This window comes from Amphiura filiformis, chromosome 2, assembly GCF_039555335.1.
Source record: "Amphiura filiformis chromosome 2, Afil_fr2py, whole genome shotgun sequence".
NCBI classification, from domain to species: domain Eukaryota; kingdom Metazoa; phylum Echinodermata; class Ophiuroidea; order Amphilepidida; family Amphiuridae; genus Amphiura; species Amphiura filiformis.
The window spans coordinates 29540876-29566381 of NC_092629.1; the positions used below are offsets into that span (position 1 = coordinate 29540876).

A 25506-nucleotide genomic window follows, 5' to 3' on the forward strand; every position below is an offset into this window, starting at 1 on the left:
TGGTACACAGACAAGTATAATGACATAGGGTGCTATAGTTATATTGCGTAGCACACAGTTAGCATCACATAATAATAAACATTGGAAGCTGGTTATGCTGTCCGCAGGAATACAGTACCCATTCTTATGAAGCTTATTCTATAGAGGCTACAGGAGGATATTCTAGCGTATTTCAAACACGCGATATTGTACAAAAGTAAATCACATGTTCATTATTTTGTATTTTAGTTTACACAAGTCAGCTGAATGTCAATGTTGTGAAGACAACCATATTTTATACCGTACTCGTGGGGTTTGACAGCATGTTTCAGAATTAACTACACATTTTTGTAAAAACAGCAGTTGTTCGGTTCACTCGGTAAACAGTGTATTTTATTGTATGTGTGAATATGCATATTAAAAGGACATCAACAGAGAGATTTAAAAGCTTTTAACTGCTTTATCTACATTTACATTTTGGGTAGTGATTACCTGTAAAGTTTGTTCGGCTTATATAAGGCAGAAATTATTCGGCTTTTGTTACTACGCTCGCGAAAGTTCACACAAGCGTGCGCCACTCACGCATTACGCACCGCACAACTAGCGTAAGCATTGCTATCAACTGCGTGCATGCCATTTTATATCAATACACCGTGTTATGAGTTTTATTTTTTCCGCCCTATATAAACCGAACAAACTTTAGCTCTTGGCCTGATTTTTTAATAGGGGCCTAGGTGTGAAAATGTAACAAAATTCATATTAGAACTAGGTTAAGCTGAATTTACACATGCAGTTGCTAAACGATAAGCGATTGACTTTTATTGGACAAATGAATGAAGTAGAGCGCATTTCTAGACTCAATTGGTCAAATTGCAATCGCTCATCGACTCAATGTAAATTCATCTTTATATATATAAACTGCGCACAAAATTCCGTACATTTCAAACAAAAGCAATGTCTTAAAGATACTAAACCTAAATTGCCAAATGAAGTAATCAATAGATGGATAATTTTGTTCTGCGTATTTTGACACCTCATTCGGCACGATGCGACTTCATCCTCTCAAGTTATACCGATTTGAATGGAAAAAGAGTCTGACGCGTTTGGGATCATTCTTCCTGGCTCATAATTAACGTGCTGTCTCTGTATACCTTTGTCCCTATTGAAATGACCTACTTTAATTCAAATTAGTATATTGAGAAAATAAAGTCTTCTCGTGTCGAATTGAGTATCAACATGCGCAGTACCATTTCTATTGATAACTTTATTTGGTAATATGGTTTATAGTGTTTTTAAGATATTGCTTTTGTTTTAATATAACGACACTTTTCTTGCGCAGTATATCTTATTAATACTGACCTAGTACAGGCGCTTCATCCCCACGCGGTGGCATACTCTCAGCTATAAGCTGCTGAAACAGAATCAGCGCCAGTAGGTTCGTCATACCTAGTGATATCTTCTCCCCTGAGTCAGGCGGCAGATAGAACACAAGAAGTGTCAAAACCGACAGCAATACACACGGGATTATAATATTCACAACATAAAATGAAGACTGTCGGCGAAGAGTTAAGCTGTATATTACTAAGGCATACGGATGAGGACAACACTTGAAATATACCAAGTCACTGGTGACATTCACAGCTATAAGTTCCCAGACGCCATTTTGACTAAAAACTTCTTGATTTGCATCATCATCATCCAGGTATATGAGATCTAGTTGAGAGGTGTCGTATGCCCAGGAGCCGAAAGTCATAATACAGTTTTGAGTGTCGAACGGAAAGTTTTTAACTTTGACCTTACACGAACTTCGTAGAATGACAGGAGCGTACCAAACAACGTCGCCAACAGATGTAACCATGGTGTTAATGTCTTTGATGCTTTCAAATTCTCTGTCCACACTGTATGAAAAATGAAGTGTAGAATAATGAGTAATTAGAACAATGACACAAAATAATTATCATAATAATTATAAAACATTAACATTTTTTTCTTTGTATGATAGAAAAACGTTAAAAACAACTTATACTATTATACTCTGCCACTATCTACTGTAAAGGGAATTGGCATGCAGGGGTAACTTTGATATCTTACGTTTTACAAGTTCATCAACTTTTATTCGTTAAAAATCTATCAGAAATTTATTTTCTTTCCAGCATTTTTTTTTCAATCAATATCTCATAGATCTATATAGTTGCCGATATAGGGCGATATATTCAAATATTGCTATGGTAGTTAATCCTGTTACATCATCACATCTACGGTGAACAAGGGGATACAATTGGTAGCATTGGGCTTTTCCATTTAAAATCCACACTACCCCTGTAAACGATTTTGAAAATATCTTCCACAGGGGCGGTATGAATTTCAAATGGAACGAACACATTTGCAGCTCCATTTGAATTTCATACATCCTCTGAGAAAGATTCAGCCTGAATCTTCCACTGAGGGAGGGTGTTTCAATTGGAACTACTAGATGTATTCATTCCATTTGAAGTATAATACTCCCCCTGTGGAAAATGTTTCCAAAAACTACCACAGGGGTAGTGTGGATTTTAAATGGAATAGCCCAATGCTTCCAAATGTACCCCCCCCCCCTTATTCGCAGTAGATGTGATGATGTAACAGGAGTAAACTACCATAGCAAGTGTATATTTTAAATGGAATAGCCCATTGTTTATAATGATGATGCATCTTTTAAAAGAATGACGCATTATACGCGAAATAAACCACGTCCTTTGCAAAATGCAACACAGCTTGTGATTGTGGCGTTCTTGTTTGCACAACCTAGGGTAAATTATATTTTGAAAGGTGTTTGGTCAATCACAATGTTCGTACCCGCCTGGGATGTGTTTACTGATTATCATCCTGGAAGGGACAGCCGTATTATTCATACAAATGGTATTGACATGAAATTTTGACACAATCTAAATAATGCAATATCTTTGGCAAAAACTGCGTAAGAAATGACACAAGCACAACGCATCATCAGTCAAAATAAAGTCATAACGTGACAGCTTGATGTATTTCCTTAGCTTCTAAGAACGCATTAGTGAAGGTGGAGCTGAATTTACACCACATCGCTAAACAACAAGCGTCTAGTTTTTAGCCAAAGAGGAAGGGCGATGTTGGTTTCGTTGGAAACGTCGCGCTTCATCATTGGTCGTTATAACAATCGCTCTTCGCTCAGCGATTGTGTGTATATTCAGCTTTAGTGAGGTTTAAGTGCTTGGGTATACTTAGTTTTGCTTGAATTTTGAAAAAGTCCCCATCTCGGGAGGCTGCTGTTTCGATTATATTATAGCTACATAAACTCACACGTACATACGTTGATGCTAGTATTTAACGGATTTGTTCTCATTCCACGGATTTGATACACTTCCAAATTGTTTATGAAATAAAAATGATTAAAAACTCGTATGCCGTCATTTGGACCAGTAAAGGGTGTTTTGTGAATAGTATAATTATATAAAATTCTGATGTATTTATGTGGTGTGATCAAGCAAAATTAGTCTGAAGTCTGGTATATTCAATTTTCAGTTTTTTACATGAGTGTATAAAGCATTTGTGAAGCTACGTTTTGAAGGAAACCCCATTAAAATTCTGACTAATTTTGTAACATCTCAATGGTTTTCAAATTATCTTTCTGAGAGAAAACAATATGTGTCATACAATTCAGAAGTCTCATCTTATGAACCGATTTTATGTGGCGTTCCACAAGGATCAATATTGGGTCCTCTGCTTTTCATCATCTATATGAATGACATCGCTCACACATCTGAATTACTATCATTTATTTTATTCGCTGATGATACCACTGTTTTCTACTCACATGAAAATATTAATGAACTCTGTAATGTAATTAATAATGAGCTGAGGGAGGTAATTAACTGGTTCAAAGCTAACAAACTTTCACTCATTGCAAAAAAGACAAATCTCGTGTTTTTAGGTACTGTGTCCAAAACCAAGGCAATCAATGACAATAATATTGTAATATCTTTAGATGGATGTAAACTGGCTCGTGTTAAAGAAGCCAGATTCCTGGGTCTAACTATTGATGAAAATCTTTCTTGGAAGAAACAGATTGTTAATATTTGTAATGTGTCTTCTAGAAATATTGGCGTTTTGAACAAAGTGAAGCATTATTTACCCGAACAAACTTTGTATAACCTTTACTGTTCACTAGTTGTACCCTATTTTAATTACGGTATCTTACTGGGGAAATGCAAACAAGGCATATCTTAACAAATTATTTAAGCTACAAAAAGAGCTTTAAGAATAATATCTCATAGTCCGTATTTAAGCCATGTAAGACCACTTTTTGATAAATACAATGTTCTTGATATATTTGATATGTACAAGAAAGAGTTATATGTATAAGTATACCCAAGGTATGTTACCAAAATCATTTGATGCTATGTTTAAGAGTCTTAAGGATATTCCCAGTTATGATACTAGAAATAAGCATAATTACCAACTGCACAAAACAAGTACTGTTATCTCCAATGGTCCAAAAATTTGGAATCAAATACCTTATGAGATTAGACAGGCTACCAAAATTTCTCTCTTTAAGAGAGGAGTACATGCCTTACTGAATGACAAGTAGATCTAAGCATGTTTTGCTTCATTATTATAGTGTAATATTTCTGTTAATTATTCTGTTAAATCATTGCCTCCACTTAATATGTCATCTCAAAGTTGTTTATCATTGCTTTTATGCTATATATCAGTGTTTGTAATTTACTATATGTTAATGATTATAGTACAATATTATATTTAGATTGATTCATTATATTTGTGTTTAAAAAAATTTGGCTACAGATCCTTGTTTTGTTTTTGTTCTGCTTTAATTTGTGTAATTTAATTATACAGGGGGTGCAGCATTTACAGGCTTCGCTTATCGTTGTACCTTTTCCATCGTGTTGTACTTTTTAAATTATTGTATTTTGTTGTAATTTTTGATGGAAATAAAATAAATCTAATCGATTGATTGATTTGTTATAATTTTGAGAACAAAGTACAAAATATGGTTCAAGCATGTATTTAAACATGTATTTAAACAAGAACAAATGATAACGATACCAATAAAAGGGAATAATCCGAAATAATTAGGGTGATTACCTTACTGATGCATCCTTGAACCACGTTTTGTTCTTTTTTCTCAAAATTACAAAAAATGACTTATAGGTAATTAGCGTAGCAGGCTGACGATATGTGACATTACTTGACATTTTTTGACAATATTTGTCTTCGTACGTCTGTTTCTTTGGTTGATGATTTTAATATATTATGTCTTTTACAATATTTTTGTACTATACTATACCAGGTATGTTTACTTATTAATTACAATTAGAATATAAGACTGTACAGACCCCTAGAATTAAATATTTCAAGTAAATCAACATAATAGGATATTGCAGTTGAAATACATACACCTACTATGGAAGAAATGACCTTCATCTCACACAGGGTAGTAGAGTAGATTTCAAATGGAGCCAACCCTATTAGAAATTCACACTCACTGTGTGGAAGATTAAGGTCATTTCTTCCATAGGGGGTGTGTGGAGTTCAACTGGAATAGCCCAATGTGTGCCAAGCTGATGAAAGAGACATTACACGGATAGTATAACATCACATCCATAAGTACTAAATTAAAAATTGCGACAATTACAATTGCACAGTTATGGAAGGTGCAGAAGACAACCACACAATACACTCAATATTGTAAAAGCGCGCTCGGATTGTTGAGATTAAATTCGAGGCACGAAATATGTTCTCTTTATAATACTCGCTCATTTATTTATAAGGCATATCCTTGTGCACGTAGAATTCGGTAGGCTATATTAAAGCAATAATGTACGATTTCCATCAATTTTCTTTTTTTATTCTTCACTACGAATGATGATTAATAGTAACTGTCATGAAGCTCCTTGAATAAGTTCATCACGACTGTTAGATATCATACCATTGGCATGTTTGGTTTTCTATCAAGTCTAATAATTTACTCATATTTTATACTACATCTTCTGATCGACATTTTCATCTTCTGATCGTATGACTTCAAACTCCATATACCAACACTCCCATCATCCACAGAGTGACATGTTCCTTCACTCACTAAATCATATATTCGATCAGTTAATGCAAGCAATAGAATACTCTTGGAATGAGAACGGGAATGTTGCTAGATCGGTTGATTACTGATGAAGTTTCCGATCGGAAGATGAAACGTCTAAAACGAGAGTGAGCAAAAACAAAATTTACCAATGATATGTCAAAAAGTTGTTCTATCCAAATTAATGAGATAAAATGAAAGAACCCCCATTTTGATTATTTTGTCGTTTAACATAGGGTTCTATGGGAAATTTAAAATCTTGATTCAAAATTGTCCTATTTCCCTACAAACATAATGAATTTGATTGCTTCGAATTAGGTGTAAATCGGGTGATTTATGTCTAGAACATGTAAATCTTCTTGGGAAAAATGTATACACTTTACATATGATTAGATTCCTAAAGTTTAATTCAAGGACTGTTAAACATATAGACAATATAAATTCTTAATAATTTGCCATAAAATTCGTATTATATCGCCAATTTCAACAGATCATTTGATATTAGACATTTGTCAGAAGGACATTCTACATATTCAGAATGCAATTTGATGTGTCTAATGTGCTCTCATGTCCCACAAAAATACTGTGCAAATGTTGCTATCCGATCCCTTAAGCAACCAATATATAGTTTTCATTCGTCGAATATAGATGCAACAGGTATTTGTTATTCAATTTATTTCCAATCATTATTATCTTCTTACCAATGTTTGTTGACATATCGATAATATATTGCCGCCAGATATTGCATTATTCAACAAATATCCGTAATAAAATACTAAGAACTTAATTGAAACGGATTGAATAACAAATATGTGCAATGAATATTCGCCGTTGAATAAAAAATCAGGCTTAAGGCCGTATGCAGACTTTTTATTAGACGTAAAATATTTGATGTAACATATCTACGTTATTTAATCTATTGCCATTCTATTTCCAGTAATGTTTAAGTTCTAACGAATGTTTGATGACGTAAAATCGATAATATATTTCTACCAGATATTTTACGTCATCAAACATTCGTTAGAACTTAAACATTACAGGAAATAGAAAGGGAACAGATTAAATAACGTAGATATGTTACATCAAATATTATACGTCTAATACTCGGAGTCTGCATATGGCCTAAAGATACCGATTAAAAAATAAAATAAAATCACATTTTGGTTAAGCGCAGATGTTGCAAACAAGCATTTCAAAATAATTTGATTATTATGTATTTCATCTGTAACACATATGAACAAATGTTGGAACAAATTAGTGAAAGAATGATAGACATGAAGGATGTCCAATTTCATGTTTCATTCATGCTTCTTATATAGCTGTGAGGTTGTAGTGGAGGGTTTGTGCAAATCTCACATTGTTAATCTGAAATATTGTGTTGCTGCTTTTTTCTGAAAATATCAGGTTTATATCGATATTTTTGTTATAATCAGAAATTCGTAGCTTAATGCATGCTGCCCCTTTTTACCCACGTTCTGATAGGCATACAAATATTCAACATATTTATCTCGGTATTTTAAGAATATACCATTGATATAGCAAAAGATGTTACCATCATCCAATGCTTAGACGAATAACGAAATCCTTGCGATAACATGCCCTACATACGCGTTGAACTAAGAGATACGGTATTCCATTGTTAACCAAAATGCTATGCACAGTCTACGTCAATAAATAAAAGCAATGGTTCAAAATAATGTACGAATCACATCGCCGAAATAAACCAATGGTTGGAATAGTAGTACCTGACTAATTACATATTTTGTTTTCATCTAATCATGCCACAAGAATGTTGCATTTTCAACCATTTCTATTGCATTTCATATCATACATGTCGCGTGGTTGGCATTCGCGTAGAGCGAAAAAATTAAAATTAGCATTGTAGTGCGATTACTTATGCATGAATCTTGCCAGGGGCCTATGTAACGCAACGTGAATTAAAATCCAAGTATAAAATTGATTCTTGTCATGATCTTGAGAATTAAGTGTAAAAGAAGAAACCTGGTGGCAATATTTGTTAACTGAACGATTTTGGCATTTTAAACTTTGGGCATAGAGTATCAGCTTATAGCTTGAACATGGGGGTAAAAGCTATTTTGGGTTATATACCTTTGTTAGTGCCTAACATACGTTAATATACCTTATTTTCGTAAACATTCTTTTAAGGGCAGAAATAGCAAAGAAGAAAACTCAAATAATTGAGGAATAAGGTAAGCCTGCAAACATGATTGAAATTTTAAATGTCATTCCAATTTTGGATAATATCATTAATGTTGAACATGGTAACGATGGCGTATAAGTGCATACTGTGGTTTCGTAACTAAAGGCGTCAGGTATAAAAAGCCTTTATTGTATGGAGCATTCGGTAAAAAAGACATGAAAGTTAATCGAATTGTTAGTGGAGTGCAGATGTTGCATACAAATATTTCCCCATAATTTTTCAAAATGGATTAATTATTATATGTATTACTGTAATATAGTATAACATAATGAACACATTGGCAAAGAACTTCTAGTAAAACAAAAGCGTTCAAATTTTAGTGTGTCAGACGTGCTACATTTTATAGCTGTAAGGTTGTATGGAGTGTGCTTGAACAAATTGATATTTTGTATTCCAATTTTAGGGAAGTTTATATTTGTCTCGAATTTTCACGTTTATATCGGCATTTTCATTTAATCAGGAAATTGTACATCAGTATAGTTCAGTGGCCATTCCCCTTGGGTTGACATTCTGATACACATAAAAATAGTCAACATAATTATCTCCATATTCAAAGAATATCCTTGATATAATTGTTTGCGAGGAAAAAAATTACCATCAGCCAATGCTTGCTTAGGCGAATCCAAAATGCTTAAAATAACATGACCTATACGACGTATATGCGTTAAACTTAGAAGAGATGTTCCATTAATTGTTAACAAAATGCTATGTACAAAATTAATGATCCAAAGTAATGTAAGAATCACAAGGCTGAAACAAACCAATAATCGACATGTTAGTGCCTGACTATAAAAATGGCTTATTGGATTTTTTTAAATCTAATCATACCACAAGAATGTTGAGCTTTTGACCACTTCTATGCATTTGATATTATTACATGTATGTACTGCGCCAAAATATACTGCGCCAAAAAGTATACTTACACTTGGAAAATTAATCACAATTTCAAACCTGAACCATATTGGAGTAATTTTTTTTAATAGATGCACTATCTAGTCCTGCGCATTATGACACCAGATTGAATCCAATGTGAACTCGAGAAGTAAAGTTACAAGCAATTGAATAGATGAAGGTCCAGTTATAAAGGTGACAAACTGGCCTATACAAGGCACAAAAAGATTCCAACAAGCGCAACAAAGAGACAACACAGTTTCTTCAATGAAGCTTTATCTAAAGCAGTTTTAATTTCAGTTTTTACTTCTTCTTTTGTTTTAAAATAAAGCCACGCATAAATAAGCCATTCACCACCCTCAAACCAGATAGAGTCCATAGAGTTTTGAATAGACCAGTTTGTCACTTTTAAAACTGGACCTTTGTCTAATCAAATGCTTGTAACTTTGTTTCTTTAAGTCACATTGGATTCAATGGGGTGTCATAATTTGACGGATTAGATAGTGCACCTATTAAACAAATAAATTTACCCAAAAATTAGGATTTTCTTCCAAGTGTAAGGATACCGTACTCGTTTGGCGCAGTATATGTTATAATGCCGGGTGGTTGGCATTCGCGAGGAGTGGGAAAATTGTAATTAGTATTGTAATGCGATGCAACGCAACGTGAATTAAAATCCAAGTATAAGATTGATTCTTTTCATGATCTTGGGAATTAAGTGTAAAGCAAAAGACCTGATGGTAATGTTAGTTATCTGAACGATAGTGGCATTTTAAATTTTGGGTATAGTGTTTTATCAGCCTATAGCTTAAACATGGGGGGTAAAAGCTGGTTTGGGTTACCTTTGATAGTGCCTGACGTATAATGTGTTTTTTAAACCTGCACTTAAGGGGAGAAATAGCAAAGAAGAAAACTCAATTAATTGAAGAATGGTAAGGCTACAAACTTAATCGAAATGATAAATGTCATTCCAATTTTGGACTGTATCCTTAGTGTTAAAGAAGGTGACGAACGGCGTGCTCGGTTTAACGCCACAAGCTTATACATGTATAAATTTGTAATTTAATTTCATTTCCAATGTAGGCGATAAGGCATAAAAAAAACATGTTTGTTTCCTGTAGCAGGTCAAAAAAGTCAAATGCGAAATGCGGTTTTTAGGTTTTTTATAATCCATGTCTTAAAAATCATATTCAAGAATATTTATGATCCCCTTTCAACCTGCAGATTAAAAAAGTAAAAAGTATTTAATAAAGTGTGTGATGTTTTCTCCAGTAGCTTTTACTACGCTCGTTAGTTGTGCAATGTGTAAATGTTTACTCCAGTAGTGTTTTATATTATTTTTTGCGATTTTCCGGGTTTTTTTTGTTTGTTTTTGTTTTCTTTGAAAAATGAAAAAAAATCTAATGCGCAAAATAAGCCGTCAAAAACGCTAAAGGAAACAAACTTGTTTTTTGGCCTAATATCATTTATTTTGAACATGGTAACGATGACGTACGTACGTATGTACATGCTGCGGTTTTGTAACTAAAAGTTACAGGTATAAAAAGTCGCCATTGTATGGAGCATTTGGTAAAATACTTATAAAATGTAATCGATTTGTTGGCGGAGTATAAAGATGTTGCATACAATTTTGTCCCCAGAAGTTTTCAAAATTGTTTTATAATAATTATATATATTAATGTAATATATATTATAAACAAATTGGTTAGTCAGACCTGCTAAATGTTATAGCTGTAAGGTTGGATCGAGGGTGTTTGAGCACATATCGGCATTTTGTATTCCAATACTATGGAATTTAAAAATTGTCTCAAATTCTCGAGTTTATATCAGCATTTTCTTCATAATGTTTCTACATTATCTTAGTTCAGTGGTCATTCCAACATTTAACATAATTGTCTCCCTATTTTATTAATACCCTTGATAAACTTGAGAGCAAGAGATTTTACCATCAGCCAAAGTTTGCTTAGACGGATCCGAAATGCTTGAAATAATATGTCCTACATATACGCGTTGAACTTAGAAGAGATGTTTTATTAATATTGTTAACAAAAATACTATGCTCACTCTATCTATCAATAAAATCAATGGTTCAAAGTAATGTATGAATCACATGGCCAAAATAAATCACTTATATTCATATTAGTATCTGACTAATAGCATATACTGCGTCTTGAAGACGACGAGCCTGTGAAAGAATATGCCCTGTATATTCCACCACATGGGAAGAGGAAACCGGGACGGCCTGGGAGATACTGATGGGATGATGCAGCCAAACAAAATTGTTTCGCTTGCCCAAGATCGCAATAGTTGGAGAAAGCTTGTAGTCGCCTGCTCCGCAGCTGACTGATGATGATGATGATGAATAGCATATTTTTTCATCTAATCTATTGCATTTCATATTATATATATATATATATATCACGTGGTTGGCATTCGCGTAGAGCGGGAAAATTGCAATTAGCATTGTAGTGCGATTACTTATGCATGAATCTTGCCATGGGCCTATGTAACGCAACGTGAATTAAAATCCAAGTACAATATTGATTCTTTTCATGATCTTGGGAATTAAGTGTAAAAGAAGAAACCTGATGGCAATGTTTGTTAACTGAACGATAGTGGCATTTTAAATTTTGAGCGTAGTATTTAATCAGCTTATAGCTTAAACATGGGGGTAAAAGCTGATTTGGGTTACCTTTGATAGTGCCTAACGTACAAGGTATATGCGTAAACCTTCTCTTAAGTGCAGAAATAGCAAAGAAGAAAACTCAAATAATTGAGGAATAAGGTAAGCCTGCAAACTTAATCGGAATTCTAAATGTCATTCACATGTTGGAATATAACGAAGGTAACAATGGGGGCGTAATTATGTGCAAGCCACGGTTTAACGCCAAAAGCTTAATCAAAATTATAAACGTCATTCCTATTTTGGATAATATCATTAGTGTTGAACATGGTAATGATAGCGTATAGGTGCGTGCTGCGGTTTCGTAACTAAAGGCTTCAGGTATAAAAGTCGTCATTGTATGAGGCATTTGGTAAAATACATCAAAGGTAATCGAATTGTTGGTAGAGTGCAGATGTTGCTTACGATTTCCCCCAGAATATTGAAAAATGATTTGATTATTATAAAATATGTAGTACTGTAATATAATGTATGGACAAATTGGTAAAAACAATTATAGGAAGTGTACAAAGTTAAACGTTTAGTGTGTCAGACCTGCTACTTTTTATAGCTTAATATAATCCGAAATGCATGAAATAACATGCCCTACGAGGGGTATCAAAATGTTCTGAGCCTCACCCAGAAGGCATATCAGCATCTCCAAAGTTAAATTGTAATTAAAAAGTAGGTTGCTTTATAAGGTTATGCACCGACATTCATGTATCTGTCACTTATTATTTTCAAGTGAGGTCCTTTGAAAGTCTTCAGATTCAGCAAAGATCCAAAAAATGGATGAACAAGAAGCTCGTTCAGTGATTAAATATCTTAATAAAAAGGGCATGACAACCAATGCCATCTATGGAGACATGGTCAGCACACTTGGTGATACCTCTCTTAGCTATTCCATCGTAAAGAAATGGGCTGCTGAATTCAAGCGAGGGAGGGAGCGTTTGAAAGATAATCCAAGATCCGGGAGCCCAGGATCTTAAACAACAGCAGATCAAGTGGACGCCAATCACCAGATGGTGCTGGAGGACAGACGCTTGACTATCTAACAAATAGCTCACAGGATGGGTATTAGTTATGGCTCAGTGCTCAAGTGTTTTAACTGACACCTTACTCTCTAAATTCCTAAGATTTAAAAATAAGTCTAAGAGACTTATTAGAAGGACAAAACCTTTCAGAGACTTAAAATTCAAATCTTTATTAGAGTAAAATTTAAATCCATTAGATTTGAATTTTAAGTCTTTTCAAAGTTTTGTCCTTCTAATAAGTCCCTGGAATTTAGAGAGTAGGCATGAGCAAGCTGTCCGCAAGATGGGTGCCGAGAATACGGACTCCAGATCAGAATCTTGCCAGGCATGACGTTTTGAAAAAGCTTCTGGCGCGTTTTCAGACTGATCCAGATAATTTTTACTCACGAATTGTCTGTCACCCAGGATGAAACATGGGTTCGTCACTTTGAACCAGATAAATCAAAACAAGCAGTGGAAGCATCATGGATCTCCACCTCCAAGGAACTTTAAGCAAGTGGCTTCTGCTGGAAAGGTCATGACCTCTGTTCATTGGGATAGCAAGGGTGTCATTATGATTGACTAACTTCAAATGTAAAATAGGCAATTCCCGGACATCGTAGACTTCGAGGGCCAGTCGTAAAAAATAATGACGGTCAACCAATATTTTTTCCCAGCCAGAGGGATCAGGCAAGGGCTGATTTAAACCATCATAGCTGTCGCTTAAAAATGAGTCGCTCCTGTGCAGAAAAAATGACGTTTTCTTAGGGCAAATTTAGCACATATCTCTATGGAACTCTGATTTGGTGGTGTGGTGTGAGATCTGCAATTGAATTTCATGTCATACATGTCGTGTGCTTGGCAGTCGCGCGAAGCGTTAAAAATTGCAATTAGTATTGTTTTGCGATTACTTGCCAGGGGCCTATGTAATAATATGTGAATTAGAATCCAAGTATAAGATTGATTCTTTACATGATCTTGGGAATTGAAGGTAATGGAAGAAACCTGATGGCAAAATGTGTTAACTGATCGATAGTGGCATATAAGGGTATAGCATTTAACCAGTTTATAGCTTGAACATGAGGGTAAAAGCTGGGTTGGGTTACCTTTGTTAGTACCTAATCTACATGTATTACGTATTATGTTTACACTTGCGCTCAAGGGCAGAAACAGCATAGAAGAAAACTCAGTTAATTATTGAAGAATATGTTAATGCTGCAAACTTAATCGGAATTATAAATGTTATTCCAATTTTGGATTATATCATTAGTGTTAAACGTTGGGGCGTATGTATACGTGCACGCTTTAACGCCACAACTTATAAACTATAAAATTATAAATGTCATTCATATTTTGGATAATATCATTAATGTTGAACATGGTAACGATGCCGTATAGATGCATGCTGCGGTTTCGTAACTAAATAAAAAAGCCTTTATTGTATGGAGAATTTAGTAAAAGACAAAAGTTAATTGAATTGTTGGTGGAGTGCAGATGTTGCATACAAATATTTCCCCATAATGTTTCAAAATGGATTAATTATTATATGTATTACTGTAATACAGTATAACATAATGAACAAATTGGTAAAGAACTGATATTAAAACAAAAGCGTTCAAATTTTAGCGTGTCAGGCCTGCTACATTTTATAGCTGTAAGTTTGTATGGAGGGTGTTTGAGCAAATAATGGTATCTTAATTTGTATTCCAATATTAGGGAAGTTTTATGTTTCATGTTTATATCAGCATTTTCTTTCTTTTTTATCAGGAAGTTTTACATCATCATTATAGTTCAGTGGTCATTCCCCTTGGTTCGAAATTCTGATACATATAAAAATAGTCAACATAATGATCTCCATCCTCTCAGAATACCCTTGATTTACTTGCGAGGAAAAAATACCACCAGCCAATGCTTGCTTAGAGGAATCCGACATGCTTACAATAACATGCCCTACATATGCGTTAAACTTAGAAGAGAAAATGCTATGCACAGTCTACGTCTGTCAATAAAATTAATGATTCAAAGTAATGTAACAATCACAAGGCCAAAATAAACCAATAATTAGCATGTTTGTACCTGACTAATAACATATCTTTTTTTCATCTAATCATGCCACAAGAATGATAAACTTTCAAAAATTTATATTGCATTTTATATCATACATGTCATAGTGCCGGGTGATTGGTATTCGCGTAGAGCGGGAAAATTGCAATTAGCATTGTAGTGCGATAACTTATGCATGAATCTTGCCAGGGGCCTATGTAACGCAACGTGAATTAAAATCCAAGTACAAGATTGATTCTTTACATGATCTTGGGAATTAAGTGTAAAGGAAGAAACCTGATGGCAATGTTTGTTAACTGAACGATAGTGGCATTTTAAATTTTGAGTATAGTGTGTAATCAGCTTATAGCTTGAAGATTGGGTAGAAGCTGGTTTGGGTTACCTCTGATAGTGCCTAGCCTAAACTTAATCAATATTTGAAATGTTATTTATTTATTTATTTTTTTATTTATTAATTAATTAATTAATTAATTAATTAATTAATTAATTAATTAATTAATTAATTAATTAATTAATTAATTAATTAATTAATTAATTATTTATTTATTTATTTATTTATTTATTTATTTTTTGTTTTGTTATTTGTTATTCATTTATTTACTTGTTTCTTTATTTTGTTTGTTTATTATTTGCATGTGCGGGCGCTTCACTACAAAGCTATATTTTGATCAGCTTGTAATTGTCAGGCATTATAACATCGCGGTTTAATATAAAAATATTTTATTTTGAGAATTGTCTTGTAACATCTCGCCAGAAGCTTCACGAATTATTAAATCAAGTCCTATACTGTATCTACTTTCTTTAACACACATAATGTAGACCAGACACTTCAACCAATAGCACTCAATAACGTGGTTCTACTTTTCGGCGTAGTTGTAAAAGCCTAACATTTCCCACCTTATTAAGAGCTGATTAAACTATATATTGATTTTCTTCTAGGTACTAAATATTCACGTGTTGCATTTCCTATACCACCTGCAAATATCCTCATTCACCGTATCTTAGCACTTACAGTATCACCGAGTAGATGAAGCGAAAGGGGCAAATATTAGGCATTATGATGTACGAGGCTGGCTAAACTACAAGCCCGTTCAAATAGACTGTTAGCAGTTACCATTATACATACTTACGGTGGGGTGCATTGTCGCACCTCAACGGTTTTAGAATAACATAATTTTGCTTTGACACGACATAATACAATTAGAATTGTTTATGAAAATTTTATGATTACGCGTTAAGGGATGTGCCTATAGGAATAAAGACCAAACAAACATATTCTTGTTTATGCCGTAATATTGTAGTCTTTCAACCCTTTCACAACTTCAGCTGTGCAACTTACAAAAATTCCCGCTGAAAAGTGGTTCTTTTAATTTTAGAAAATAAATGAAAAAACGCTCTGGACTTTTAGTACTGATTATACTGTAGACGATCACAGACTATTTTGTACTGATCATACTATAGACTATTGTGACGTCATTGCCAGACAGTTTTTCTGTATTATGGCTATTGTTCCTTGTCTGGAAATATGTTCGGGCTTTATGTTATGTTCAGGGGCCGTGTTTTTAGAACTCCCGCCTCATCACAATAAGGCATAGGACAGTGTACTGATTGAGTTCAGTCAAGCATATATTTCAGACCAATCCCTTTTCGCCTCATTAAATATGTGTCACATTAGGTCAGGGACGCTATTTATAATGGTTCGAATCCTTTTATTAGAGGTCAATAGATAAAAGAGAGGCATTGAATTGAATCAACACAGGTGTTGCTCTAGATATGATCATCAAATCTCCCATAGCAGATTTCACACAGGAGGCGGCTCTTGCTCATTCATAGCGCTCAAAATTCCATATTGTAATAATATTGGTGATTACAATCTTAGCAGCGGATAGGTGTGCGCCGTGTTCCGCTGCAACCGGCCTAGTTGATTCATAGCGCTATATAAATCTAACATGAATTTAATTTTGTATATATATTTTCAGGGCCGGATTTACCTTTTTTTGGGGCCCTTGCCAGGCCAAAATTCGGAGGCCCCCGAACTCACCGTGGGGAAGGCATGTGCACTCAAGTGACCAAGTTTTGGTTTACAACTAAGGGGCCTACAATAAGATGGGTTTTACTAAGACATTTGCGCAAGAAGCGCGAGAAACATTTCGATTTCAGACAATTTTAGCCCAAAATGAAGGTGAATTTTGTTATAATTATTAAAGGCCAGTGGGCGCGAAGCGCGTAAAATTTGCAATGTTAGCATATTTTGGTGCAAAATATGGTGTATTCGGGCTAAAAAGAAACATGTACATGCCAAATTGGGGCCCCCAGATTTCAGGGGCCCTGGGCCCTGGGCCCTGGTCCATCTGACCCAATGGTAAATCCGGCCCTGCATATTTTATAAATATTTTTTGTTAACATTATCTAATGTGGTGCTTAGGACTACTACATGTGGAACCGATGAGAAAGGCCGGGTCTGCAAAATAATGATCAGTGCATGATGGCTGTAGAGATTTAGCTTCATCATGTCCATGTTCAGTGTAATCAAATGAAATACTAGGCCTATATAGCTGGATATCATAAAATCGTGGAAAATGGTATCGCCTATCGCAAACCACCAAATCTGTCGTAGGTTTGAATTGCTAATATAAAAACTGTGAATTTAGTGTCACACATCTACGACTTGGTTTGAAATAAGGCGAGCCTGACGCCAGCTGACGCCATTAACAGTTTTGGGAATATAGCACACCGTTCGGTGTGCAAACTTGTGCTAAAATGTAATTAAATAACTAAAATCGGATTACTGGAATAATACCAAACAGCAACGGACATTGAGTAAGGACTACGTGAGAAGTTTGGGGTAAGTAAAACATTTCCTTGTTATAAAAAACAGCCAAAAAGCTGTCCAAAATTGCACAAGGCGATATATATCGAAACTAAATTTTGAGAGGGCCTACGCTGATTCTTTTAATTCTAGTTTAAAATCTATCCGTCACCTGCAGTCTGATATGGTATCTATGGTTTCATCCAATTCTTGGGAACTAATGTGGAAGGTATTTTGGTTAAAAAAACCGATAGTGTTAAAAATATCGGTATTTACGCAAGCGACATTTCTATCGTGTAAAATGCATTGAAAATTGTCGGCTAAAGAGTGCATAAATAAAAATCGCGAACAGTAATATCAACAATAACTATCTACATTCCAAGCGGATACGCTTTTCAAAAACATACAACCTTTTTTCGGGCAATCGCTGAAACCGAAATATGCAATTCTAGGCCATCTGTAAAAAAGTGCGTGAGCGTTTGTGACTATGAACTTGGGTCACCGAAACAAATGTTTATATTGGTGTCAGGCCTTTCAAATTGATACAATAATTAGCCCCCAATAATGGCTTTCATTTTAACCGTTATTTGTTAAACTGCGATTTTTACTTTTTAGTAAATCAAAAACTTTTGTAGATCGCTTAAAAATGGCCCCATCCCTTAATCCAATGGCGATGTCAAAACAGTGATATCGTATCTGACCCCCTCCCCTGGATATTTGTAAGTATATAGAAAAAAAAATGATGGTGATTATACATTATGCCCGGCTATTAAAATTATGTCATCATAAGTCCAGTAATTATTTTGTTCGTCATCTTCAACACTGTTATCATCATCGTAATCATCGCAATCATCGTCGTCGTCATCATCATAAACGTCAACAACAACAACAACAACAACAACAACAGCAACTTGCAGTAGTAGTCGCCGCCATCTTTATTACAAACTGCAATACGTCCATTATTAGACTCGTAGTTCCTTCTGTGAAACCCTGTATAAAAACGACCAACACGATACCAACATATGCACAGAAATTATTACCGCTATCTAGTTTCATTAAAATGTGTTTTGAGTACCAATTTGGGACATATCATATGTGGGATGGCACGTACCCAGGGGCGGTCTTGACATAGAAACATGCTTCCTAAAACAATGCTATTATATATCTTCCCGGCAGTCATTGCAGAAATAATTAATAACCTCCCAGAAAAGACCTACTTCCTGGGTAATTGAATGAAAAGTGTCTGCATGATTTTAGGGAAAATTTTTAAATAAATGTAGCTCTTTAAAGTTTGCACATTGCCAATAATATGTTACACACAGTTGTTTGATTATCATGTAAAACTACGTCATTTGTAAGAAACCGTGAACACTGATGGCGCTATTTATCTTAAATCGTGTTTTCAGCTGTACAAGGCCGACACAGGTATAATGGCTTGAAAACATCAGAAAAGGGGTAACAAATAGCAACAACATTTTCAAAAACCTTTTATCATGAAATATGTGATCATCCAGCACAACTGAGCCCTGAAGTCGCCAATAGTCATTTTTGAGATATTCAACCAAAATATTCTGCTTGAAATTAGCTTTAGAATGATGTATATCATGTCTATAGTACTTGACTTTTAAGTAGTGAATAATCAATAAAAGCATATCTCAATAGTGGCACTGGAGACATCCGGGCTCAGTTGTGGTGGATGGTCACATATTAGGAATAACTTTTTTTTTTATTTGGCTAAATTAAATTTGAAATATATGTATATAGCGCCCTCAATAATAGCAGAAAAGGTTTGAAAAGAAACGAAAATCTATGCTAAAAAGAGCTGGAAATATGATGTACAATGTACAGTGTGCATATTAGTTTGATAGTTGTTGGCATATCGTGTGTATGTGCGTTATTCCATAAACAATAAGTATGATAAATAGACGGCTTTTCTGGCAGGACAGCTCGTAGCGTAGTGGTATGGCGTCTCGACTATGCATCCATAGGTTGCTGGTTCGAAACTCGGGCGAGACTTGGTAGAATTTTAAATCTAATACTGTGGTGTGTTTTTTTTTGTGTGTGTGGGGTGTTAAGTAAGAGAAAATAATAGAAAGTATCTCCAACGCAGCGCTAGGAAGCATTTCGTTAGATGTGAAGGGGTACCTAATCGCCTATCGTGAAAGTGTCACAAGAGGCTGACCTAAGGCACACCATTTTAACGCATGCGTATTCGTCAACAAAAGCTTTAGTCTCCTCCGCCTTCGCAGCACACTAGTTTGATTTCACTCACTATGTGGAGTGACTGGAATCACACTGACGGTGTAGGAGAATACTAGCTGGTCAGACGATCTAAGTCTATCAAGCATATATAATACCATAACAATCACCGTCATACTCTATCGATTTACTACAGAGTATATTGTGTGCTCAACATATAATTTAAAATTGTAAGCTTGTTAACTAATATAATTTTGTACTAAAGTACTACGATACGCGAATAACGTCATGTATGAAGCAAACTTGGCCGCTAATGACGCCCATTGTCTAAACCTAGGATGCATCGGTAAAATTGTGACGTAATTCCATCCGGGCTTTCATTATTTACTTTCCCTTGATCAAACATTTAATTTAAATCCCCGTGACAAAATTTTGATACCCTGATTATTGCGTACCCGAAAAGGAATGTGTCTACCCACATTTATACCGAATTATTATAGCACTCGAATTTTGAAATGCATACAATCACAATTTATGAAAGCCATGGAAATCGCAGGAGAAATGTAACTAACTAACACACAGTGGCACGAGAACGGATTTAGGAAGCAGAATCTAATTTGTAATTGACTGTTTCAGACATTCCTGTTTTCAAATATTGACTGTTTCAGATGACTGATAGCCGATATCATTCTGCTAAGGATGCTGGGAATAATTCATCAACCGTCATTGAGTCTCAGCTTAATATCCGGATATCTCCGGAGATTTTCGATAATCCTCGGATAACACTTACTTTTCATACAGGTTAATATCAGGTATCCAAATTTTAGAAGCGGAAATGGCAAGATTCTGTACATCGTTGTGATCGTCGGGTTCCCATTGGAGAAACTCGTCACTCCAAGCCTGCAATAAAAAACAGTCAAACATTTAATAATGGGGTTGTATTTCAACTACTGAATGTCGCCTTTGTTTCTTTTGAAATTGAAATACTTACCCATATTGCGATTTGGATAAAACATGAATAGCACCTGACTTCCACAATGTTTTACAGAACTGCTTGTTAGCATTATAGTAAAGATAGTAAAAGAATGAGAAGTAAATTGAGGAGGCAAAAACGGAGCAGAGAGAGAGAGACATGGGGAGAAAAAAGATTTCAGTTGTTGTAATATTGAATGACGCCCCTTGTGAGCCCAAGCCCCCTCTTGGGATCAGAACAATTTGCAAGGGTATAAATCAAATATCTAGTATATTTGATAAATTTTATCTGGCTAACTTTTTGATTACTTACATAAAGAGAGGAATAACACACATGATTACTTCAATATAACTTGTAAACGCTAAATCACCATATGGAATAATAAAACAATCAGTGCTATCCGGCAAACTATGGATCTCCTCTATTCAGTGATACCAAAATAGGACCACTTGTGTGAAACTAGTCCAGTCAGGGAATATTCATTAACCCATAAGACCCTGAGAAGTATTTTCTGCTTACATTTGTTTGATGAGATCATTTATTAAATTTTCTAACAAAACTTAATATAATGTTCAATTCTAGACCCGGATAATACCAACAACTATCACAGTAATATATTCGTATACATTATATTTTTAGCTATTTTAACATGGATTTTCGTTTCTTTATCAACTTATTCAGGTTTTTTTGTTTTATTTGTGTTCAAATTGAGGGCGCTATTTACATATATTTTTAATTAAATTTAGCCAAATAATATTAGTTATTCCTTACATTTCATGATAAAAATGTTTATGAAAATTTCCTTGATATTTGTTACTCTTTTCCGGTGTTTTCATGTCACTATAGCAGTGTCTACACCTTGTAAAGATGAAAAAACGATTAAAGATCAATAGCGCCATCAGTGTTCACTTTTTTCTTTAAAATACCGTAGTTTTACATGCCATCAAACAACAGTATGCTCTCTGAAGTGAAACGTGGTATCTACAGGTAATACCTCTTGCTTTAGAAAAAATTCCAAACAAATACATCTCAAATAATAACAACGTTTACAGATTTTAAGCGGCGGTATAGGACACACGACACATGACGTACGCGGCTGACAAAACTACAAGGCTGACAACGACAGCTCGTTCAAAATAGACGATTAGTTTTAAAACTTGAGTGGTTTTAGAATAAAATCATTTTGCTTTGACACATAACATATTTAGAATAGTTTGTGAAGATTTCATAATTAAAACATGTAATTATGAAATGGCGGCGACCAAAAAATATGATATCGCATCCGACCCTCCCTGGATTTTGACATGAGGTAGTGGGATTCAAAGACACGATGCTCCCAAGCGAAAGGCAGTATCTCTGTTGCTATTTATCTGTCAATACTGCAGTTTACTTTGGAGGTTATTTTAGTACTTACCTGCTTCATCCAGCCATTAATCGTTAACTGTTGCCCACGTTCATCCTAAGTAAAATAATAACAACAGAAAAACATGTAGCGAGTTAAATATCAGAAAAAATGTACAAGCACTATAGTCTGTAACGTCTAAAGTGGGAAGTAACACCATGTTGGATTTCGCTATTGAGAATTCCAACATGGAGTTACTCTCAACTTGAGACGAGACAGGCTATAAACAACGTTACAGAGTGTCAAAAATAATATTATAGCAACACACAGCAATGATGAGGAGTATGGTTATAGAAACTAAAACGCTCAATTAATACGTGCCAAAATGACGTGAGCTGTTGTCCAATTTCACCACTCATTTTAGCGGTTATTTCACCTACACCTTTAAGCAGGAGGTAGTAGAGACAATCGGACTTTGAAAGTATAAAGGGTTGGTGAAGCCTTTCATTATTTATTTTTAATCTTACAAAATAAAATATATTCTAGTAATTGCAATTACACTAATGTAATTTTTAAATGTAAACAACCTCAAATATAAAACAGTACAGTCAACTTTGATAATAAAATTACATTTATTAACGTTTGTATTTGTTTGTATGTTGAACCTATCCGTTTAAATATTTCAGTAATTTTAATAACACTAATGTCATTCTTAAGTGCAAAGATCCGTGTAAACAATATCAATAACCTCAAATATAAAACAGTAAATTCACCATGGTTTGAGTTAGTTATACTATCCGGGTGTTTTATTGCAATATTCATGTTGAAATATCCAGTACTCTTCTCATTTATTCAAATTGATGACTCCTTGATATTTATTTAGATTGAGATTGAGTTCGATTGGATTTAATAAGATCTAATACATACACGTGGGCACCTTTAACTGAACTATACCAGTACTTTTAAGGGATGTGCCTATAGGAATAAAGACCAAACAAACATATTCTTGTCTATGCCGTAATATTGTAGTTTTTCAACCCTTTCACAACTTCAGCTGTGCAACTTATAAAAATTCCCGCTGAAAAGTGGTTCTTTTAATTTTAGAAAATAAATGAAAAATCGCTCTGGACTTTTAGTACTGATTATACTGTAGACGATCACAGACTATCACATACTATAGACTATTGTGACGTCATTGCCAGACAGTTTGTCTGTATTATGGCTATTGTTCCTTGTCTGGATATATGTTCGGGCTTTATGTTATGTTCAGGGGCCGTGTTTTTAGTTCAGTCAAGCATATATTCCAGGCCAATCCCTTTTCGCCTCATTAAATATGTGTCACATTAGGTCAGGGACGCTATTTATAATGGTTCGAATCCTTTTATTTGAGGTCAATAGATAAAAGAGAGGCATTGAATTGAATCAACACAGGTGTTGCTCTAGATATGTTCATCAAATCTCCCATAGCAGATTTCACACAGGAGGCGGCTCTTGCTCATTCAGAGCGCTCAAAATTCCATATTGTAATAATATTGGTGGTGATGTTACAATCTTAGCAGCGGATAGGTGTGCGCCGTGTTCGGCTGCAACCGGCCTAGTTGATTCATAGCGCTATATAAATCTAACATGAATTTAATTTTGTATATATATTTTCAGGGCCGGATTTACCTTTTTGGGGCCCTGGGCCAGGCCAAAATTCAGAGGCCCCAAACTCACCGTGGGGAAGGCATGTGCACTCAAGTGACCAAGTTTTGGTTTACAAATAAGGGGCCTACAATAAGATGGGTTTTACTAAGACATTTGCGCAAGAAGCGCGACAAACATTTCGATTTCAGACAATTTTAGCCAAAAATGAAGGTGAATTTTGTTATAATTATGAAAGGCCAGTGGGCGCGAAGCGCGTAAAATTTGCAATGTTAGCATATTTTGGTGCAAAATATGGTGTATTCTGGCTAAAAAAACATGCACATGCCAAATTGGCCCCCCAGATTTCAGGGGGCCCTGGGCCCTGGGCCCTGGTCCATCTGACCCAATGGTAAACCCGGCCCTGCATATTTTATAAATATTTTTGTTAACATTATCTAATGTGGTGCTTAGGACTACTACATGTGGAACCGATGCGAAAGGCCGGGTCTGCAAAATAATGATCAGTGCATGATGGCTGTAGAGATGTAGCTTCATCATGTCCATGTTCAGTGTAATCAAATGAAATACTAGGCCTATATAGCTGGATATCATAAAATCGTGGAAAATGGTATCGCCTATCGCGAACCACCAAATCTGTCGTAGGTTTGAATTGCCAATATAAAAACCGTGAATTTAGTGTCACACATCTACGACTTGGTTTGAAATAAGGCGAGCCTGACGCCATTAACAGTTTTGGAATATAGCACACCGTTCGGTGTGCAAACTTGTCTAAAATGTAATTAAATAACTAAAATCGGATTACTGGAATAATACCAAACAGCAACGGACATTGAGTAAGGACTACGTGAGAAGTTTGGGGTAAGTAAAACATTTCCTTGTTATAAAAAACAGCCAAAAAGCTGTCCAAAATTGCACAAGGCGATATATCTCGAAACTAAATTTTGAGAGGGCCTATGCTGATTCTTTTAATTCTAGTTTAAAATCTATCCGTCACCTGCAGTCTGATATGGTATCTATGGTTTCATCCAATTCTTGGGAACTAATGTGGAAGGTATTTTGGTTAAAAACCCCGATACTGTTAAAAATATCGGTATTTATGCAAGCGACATTTCTATCGTGTAAAATGCATTGAAAATTGTCGGCTAAAGAGTGCATAAATAAAAATCGCGAACAGTAATATCAACAATAACTATCTACATTCCAAGCGGAAACGCTTTTCAAAAACATACAACCTTTTTTCGGGCAATCGCTGAAACCGAAATATGCAATTCTAGGCCATCTGTAAAAAAGTGCGTGAGCATTTATGACTATGAACTTGGGTCACCGAAACAAATGTTTATATTGGTGTCAGGCCTTTCAAATTGATACAATAATTAGCCCCCCAATAATGGCTTTCATTTTAACCGTTATTTGTTAAACTGCGATTTTTACTTTTTTAGAAATCAAAGAACGTATCAAAAAACTTTTTGTAGATCGCTTAAAAATGGCCCCATCCCTTAATTGAAGAAATCTAATAAGAAACACGGTAGACGTTATATAATTTACATGTATGTTGCTATTGTTCATGTTCTTGTATCAAAACAAGATAAGGTGA

At 34.8% G+C, this 25506-nt stretch overlaps 1 protein-coding gene across 1 annotated transcript in view; it reads right to left on the minus strand.

Moving 5' to 3' along the window:
* LOC140146067 (neuronal acetylcholine receptor subunit alpha-10-like) overlaps positions 1 to 25506 on the minus strand; it is a 245440-nt gene that overhangs the window by 12387 nt on the left and 207547 nt on the right. Inside the window, exons 3-5 of the mRNA XM_072167812.1 lie at positions 22338 to 22382; positions 20741 to 20850; positions 1339 to 1877 (exon numbers count right to left, since the gene is read on the minus strand). Coding sequence (XP_072023913.1) covers positions 1339 to 1877; positions 20741 to 20850; positions 22338 to 22382 — 694 coding nt within the window. The remainder of the gene's footprint in view (positions 1 to 1338; positions 1878 to 20740; positions 20851 to 22337; positions 22383 to 25506) is intronic.